This window comes from Sorex araneus, chromosome 6 (assembly GCF_027595985.1).
Source record: "Sorex araneus isolate mSorAra2 chromosome 6, mSorAra2.pri, whole genome shotgun sequence".
In the NCBI taxonomy this organism is placed as follows: domain Eukaryota; kingdom Metazoa; phylum Chordata; class Mammalia; order Eulipotyphla; family Soricidae; genus Sorex; species Sorex araneus.
In genome coordinates, this window is record NC_073307.1 from 46,901,358 (window position 1) to 46,907,508 (window position 6,151).

General features: G+C 62.7%; 1 protein-coding gene across 2 annotated transcripts; it reads right to left on the reverse strand.

Moving 5' to 3' along the window:
* Positions 1-792: 792 nt before the first annotated feature.
* Positions 793-4,921, reverse strand: IL17B (interleukin 17B). 2 transcript variants are annotated; one of them, XM_004620600.2, is made up of 3 exons: positions 4,886-4,921; positions 3,396-3,679; positions 793-1,214 (listed from the first exon to the last, which is right to left on the reverse strand). In XM_004620600.2, exons 1-3 carry the CDS (start codon positions 4,904-4,906, stop codon positions 983-985), a joined length of 537 nt encoding a protein of 178 aa, XP_004620657.2. In that variant the 5' UTR covers positions 4,907-4,921; the 3' UTR covers positions 793-982. The 2 variants fall into 2 exon arrangements, with proteins under 2 accessions (XP_004620657.2, XP_054999831.1); XM_055143856.1 differs by lacking the exon at positions 4,886-4,921 and adding an exon at positions 4,235-4,315.
* Positions 4,922-6,151: the final 1,230 nt, after the last annotated feature.

The window sequence follows — 6,151 nt, forward strand, 5'->3', positions numbered from 1 at the left end:
ACCACATGTCATTCTGGGAATCAAACTTGGGTCGGCTTCAGGCCAGGCCAGCCCGTTATCCACCCTATGATCTCTCCAGCCCTGTACCCAGCCTTTTCGGAACAGCAAAATGACGTGATGGAAGGCAGAGGTTCTCAAAGTGGGGTCCCCGGCCCAGCAGCCTGGGCGTCACCGGGGGTCTCTGCTCCAGCAAGGTGGAAAATGCCTCACCTCAGGCCCACCCGGAACCAAGGGAATCAGACTCAGGCGTGACCCCTGCCTGGGTTCTCCTGCCCTCTCTGGGCCAGACTGGCCCAGTATAGCACGAACCATGTGTTGATGGAGGATTCCTCTCCCCATACTGTTTGGGGGTACTGCCACAGGAAAGACGTTCTCACCCCAGAGTGTTTCTCCAAGACCCCCCCCCAAAAAAAAGAAACCCAGTCCTGGGGCTCTCTGTCCACTAGAAACCATGCACTTTAACAGCCCTGTGCCTCTTGTCAGCCTTTAGATCTGACCTGCAAACTATCTCAGAACTGGGCTGCTAGAAGTGAGTTCGGGTCCTGCTCCGCAATATACTCCAGGGCACCAGGAGTAGGGGGCTGGGGAATAGCGGGGTGCAGAGACAGGGCGTGCAGTCAGGGTGGGGGGTGTGCAGATACCAGGGGGGGCGGCCAGCCTTGGCAGCAATGGTTGATGTCAGTGGGGAAACTGAGCTCTTCTCCAGTCCGTCCAAGTTTACACCAAGCTCCATCCCGAGGCTGAAACAGGGCTTACCAGCACAAACAAAAGAAAGCTCGGGACTCGGTCCTCCCCGGCAGGAACGAAAGCAGCATAGCTCAGGTTTTAATGGCCCGTCTGGGCGTTGGACAGCCCTCCGCGGCACGGAGCTCAAACCGACCTCCAGGAGCACGCGCTGTCCTGGCCGCCGCGGGGAGCGAAGCTGAAGGTCTTTCCTCGTACCGCGCCCGGCCCGGTGCTGGCCTGGGCCCGGGGCGGGGCCTCAGAAGATGCAGGTGCAGCCCACGGCGATGGTCTCCATGACGGCGCGCTGGCGGCAGGGCCCCGCGCGGGGCGGCAGCGGGCAGAGGCGCCGGCGCACGGGCACCTGGCTGAACACGGGCACGCTCACCATGCTGCGGTCCTCCTGCATGGTGAAGGGGTTCACGCAGCCCAGACACAGGCACCGCGCCTCTGGCAGGTCGGCGGGGATCCTGCTGGGGTCGTGGTTGATGCTGCAACCGGGGCGGGAGAGAGCACAGGGCAGAAGTGGATGGAGAGAGGGGGCAAGCGGAGGGCCGGAGCAAGAGCACAGCAGGGAGGGCATTTGCCTTGCACGCGGTGGACCCGGGTTCCATCCCGGCATCCCAGCATCCCATATGGTCCCTTAATTCTTGAGAGGAGTAATTCCTGAGTGCTGAGCCAGGAGTAACCCCTGAGCATCACCGGGTGTGACCCAAAAAAAGCCAAAAAAAAAAGGGGGGGGGAGCTGGAGTGATAGCACAGTGGATAGGGCGTTTGCCTTGCATGTGGCCGACCCGGGTTCGATTCCCAGCATCCCATATGGTTCCCCGAGCACCGCCAGGAGTAATTCCTGAGTGCATGAGCCAGGAAAAACCCCTGTGCATCACTGGGTATGACCCAAAAAGCAAAAAAAAAAAACCAAAAACCAAAGAGGCATTTCTGCAAGAAGCCGCTGGGTGCCAAAAGTAGTTAGTTGGTCTCAGGATCATGGGCATTCAGGAATGGAGGAACCGTTCATGTGTGGCCATTGGGGTCACATCTGGCCAGAGAGTGGCGCCGGTAATGCCCCCTATCCCGAGATCTCCCGCACGTTCCATCACTGCAAGCTCGTACCTCTCTTTAGTGGGCCTTATAAGATGGCGGTCGGCACGCCTCCAGTGAAAGGAAAGGCTGAGAGAGATGGGGGGCATTACCGGCCCCACTCTCCACCCAGATGTGACCCCGAGCGGCCGCACACAAACGGCTCCTCCGTTCCTGAATGCCCATGATCGTGGAGGCCAACTAACTACTTTCAGGTGGACCCGGGTTTCATCCCCGGCATCCCATATGGTCCCTCAATTCCTGGGAGGAGTAGTTCCTGAGTGCAGAGCCAGGAGTAACCCCTGAGCATCCCTGGGTGTGACCCCAAAGAAAGCAAAAAAAAAAAAAAAGAGAAAGGGCAAGTGGAGGGTACCCACACCCCCAGGCCCTGCCTCTGCCGTGGTGTGGGAGGGGCGGGCCGCAGCCTGCAGTGCTCGGTGCCCTGTGCATGTTGGCAGATGCTTTGGGGTCCCTGCCTCTCTGACACAGGTTTCGCCCCCACACTGAGACTGTGGCGCGGGGGCTGATGGGAACATTCCTGCTAAGAAAACTGCAGGGCTAGAAAAGCAGGTCTCTCTCTCTCTCTCTCTCTCTCTCTCTCTCTCTCTCTCTCTCTGCCCCCCACGGCGCTATAGGTTCAGTCACCCGGTTTGCTTCTCTTATCCACCAAGACGCCCGCCCTGAGGTCAGCTGGTCTGTGAGGTCTCAGGGAAGGCCGAGAACCCCTCGAGCCCCTCCATTCTGGAGACCATCACCCTGGAGATCATCGCATTGTGCATCAGAGGCTCAGAACTGCCCGGGCCACGGAGCTCAGCTCTGCCCATCCATCACATAGGTTCACACCCCACCCCGGGGTGAGGCTGGCAGCTCAGACGGGCCCTGAGGAGTGTGGGGACGGTACCCACGTGGGGCCCAGGCCTGCTCTGAGCCTCAGTCTCCTTATCTGCTCAGTGGGGATCGTGGCCACATCATTCTCAGCGGGAGAGGGGGGACGTGAAACACAGTATCTCTCCCAATGCCCGAGCCCCCTGACCAGAGCCTGCAGTTTTATAAGACGCCCCTGGAGAATCAAAGGATATAATGGGACTTAAGGCCAGACCTTTTTTTTGGTGGGGGCTCTTTTGGGGGCTGGAGCGATAGCACAGTGGTAGGGCATTTGCCTTGCACGCAGCTGACCCGGGTTTGATTCCTCCACCCCTCTCAGAGAGCCCGGCAAGCTACCGAGAGTATCTCACCCACATGGCAGAGCCTGGCAAGCTACTCGTGGTGTATTCGATATGCCAAAAACAGTAACAACAAGTCTCACAATGGAGACTTTACTGGTGCCCGCTCGAGCAAATCGATGAACTACGGGATGACAATGACAGTGACGGTGGCTCTTTTGAGTCACACCCAGTGATGCTCAGAGGTCACTCCTGGCTCTGCACTCAGGAATGACTCCTAGAGGTGCTTGGGGGACCTTATGGGATGACGGGGATCAAACCTGGGTTGGCCACATGCAAGACAGATGCCCTCCCCACTGTGCTATCGCTCCGGCCTCTGAAATCCAAGGTCTGAGCTGTGAGGATGACCAGGCCAGCGGGCGGGCCTACCTGTAGCCCCAGGGTGAGAGGCTCCTCCGGTTGGACAGCCACAGCTGCAGGTCCACCTCACACTTCCTCCGGGCCGGCTCGGAGCTGTTCCTCAGCTGGGCCACCATCTGCCCAAGGTTCCTCTCGTACTCATCCATGCGGGCATAGGGCTTGGCGCGGGACACCAGGTCCAGAGGCACCTGCGGGCGCCCGGGGGCCAGGGGGCCAGGCCGGCCCTTCTTCTTGCCCCTGGGGCTCCTGGGCTGGCTGAGCCCCAGGAAGATGGACATGGTGAGCAGGAGCAGCTGTGGGAGAGGGCACGGGTCAGGGGTCAGCGGGGGAGAGCCAGGCCTCCCGGGGCGGGGGGGGGCGGGTCACGGCTAGGGCCCAGGCAAGGAGGGAGAGAGGGCAGAGGGGCCTCCGACCTCCAGCATGCCCTGGGCTAGTCAGCACAGTCCTGCCCCTTGTCCCTATCCCCTCCCCGGCCCCGCCTGGTCAGTTGCACTCACCATCTTCCCTTCCCACTGCTCATCAGTGGACAGGGCACTGCGTCCACACGGCCACCCCCCACCCCCACCCCCGCCCCCTCTCACCCACACCTGCAGTCTGGTGGCCGCCGGGGGGGGGGGGTGCGGGGAGGGGGAGGGGTAACAGGGCTGGAGAGGAGAGGCGCAGGTGTGGGCAGGGGAGTCCAGGAGGGGATGGGGCAGAGGCTGCACCCGAGGGGCTCAGGGGAGGCAAAGGAGCGAAGTATGGGGCCAGGTAGGTTGGGGACACGACAGGTTTCTGGTGGACGCCCCCACCTCTATCTGCCCCACCTCTCGTTCACCCCCACCCGCCCACACCCTCCTTACACCTACCTCTGCCTCCCTGCTGTCCACGGGGGGCCCCAGGCCGGCTGCGAGGGGCCTACATCCCCCCCAGCCCATCTCCTACCTGCCCCACATCCCTCACCGCCTGGATTTTCCAGGCGCCCCAGCAAGTCTGCACCCCTGAGATGCTCTGAGATGAGTTCCAGCCCAGCCCTCCCGACACGGGCGTTTCCCAGGACATAAAACCACCCCAGAGCAAGGCGCTAAATTCTTCCCACAGCCCCTGGCATCTCACAGAAGATCTTCACAAGGGGCCTTCTCCTCCGAGCTGCCTGCCTGGGCTCCCCTCGGCAAACCCGGGGGAGAAGCCTGCTCTCCAGAGAGGAGCCCAAGGGGCTGGCCCCAGGCCACACAGCCGGGCCCTGGGGAGTCTTTGGAAAAACCCCGAGCCCAAGTGTGCCAGGGTCTCCCCAGATGCCTCCGGCCGGAAAGGGCTCCAGAGCGCAGGGCTGAGCCGGGCCCGCTGGCAGCCGCCCAGGGACGGCCGTCTCTCTCTCCCGCATCTGGGGGAGAGGAAGGGGCAAGCTCGCGCCTGCAGAGTCCAACTCAAACAGAGGCAGCCATGAATCAATAGGGAAGAAACCTCGGCACCCCCGGGCCCTGAGAGGAGGAGGGAGGGGGCGGGGAGGCGCCACGTACCAGGCTGAGTGGCCAGTCCATCCCGAGAGACCAGGAGGCCGGCCGCAGCTGCTGCCCGCCGAGAGAGAGTGGCAGCAGCAGGACGGGGCGAAGCAATTATAGCTCGTCAGGGGGCTGCTGGGGGAGAGGGTGGGTGGGCTCGTCATCAGCTGGGAGCCTCGGGCCTGGTGCAGAGGGGGCTGGCCAGGACTCGGCCCAGGTGCCCAGGGGCTGTTGACCGAGGGACAATGCCTTGTGTGTCTGGAGGGGCTCTGGCGGGTGGCACCTCCGCCTGTGGCCTGCGGCCGGCCGCCCGGCCAGCACCCACAGGGCCAGCGGAGACAATCAGCTTCGTTTGCTTTGGGATGGCGCGGGGGCGAGGGCGGAGGGCCCGGGCTGGCCGTCGGTCTGGGGAGCGAATGTTCCCGGTTGGCCTGGAGAGGGGAGACTCGGGGCCCAGGGGCCCAGGAAGCGGCCTCAGGCACCCCAGGGCAGTCTCCAGAGGCTGGGCAGGGAGACTGAGGCCAGGGCGAGGCAGGACCGGTCCAGGGCGGCACCGAGGGTGTGTGAGGAGGGGAGGCAGGGCGCGTGGCAGGGCGTGCGAGCTGTATTCTGCGCCTGCTCAGAACAGGACCAGCCCAGGTGCTCTTAATGGCCAACCCCGGGACCTAGGAGAACCTGGTGACGGCCAGGCCGGCCTCACACATGCAGTACCTCCCGCCACTCCCCACCCCAACTCCAGGGATTGTGGCACTGGGAACTTGCATGCTTTCTCAGCCTCAGTTTCCCCTCAATGCACCATGGGAGGGGAATGCCGGAAGAGAAGTGGCCCAGTCAGCTTCCCTCTAAAATCTCTCAGCACCCCTGAAAGGGACTCTCAGAGCACCCCCTGCCCCTGGAGCAGAGGCCAGAGGCCTGTTAAAGAGCTGACCCTGCCCTGGCCTGCAGTAAATGCTCAATAAACCCTGAGACTTTTTCACTCTGAAAACTCATCCTACAATAAAGAAAACCTGCGTCACTCGGGTGACCTGGAGGATGAGCGGGGTCCCCCTCTGGGCCCCCTTGGGGCCTTCCCTCCGGCTTTCACACGCTCAGGCCACACTCCATGAGTGCAGGGGACCCCCCCACGTCCTGGCGTCACGTGCTGCAGGTAGAGGAGAGTGTGAGTCCTCTGGGAGAGCCGAGTGTCCAGGCGGAACTCAGGGCCAGCCCTGGGAGGTGACCTCTCCCTGAGGGCCACTCTTGGCCCTTTACAGGAATCCGGGGAGGGGAGGAACGCGGGCGCAG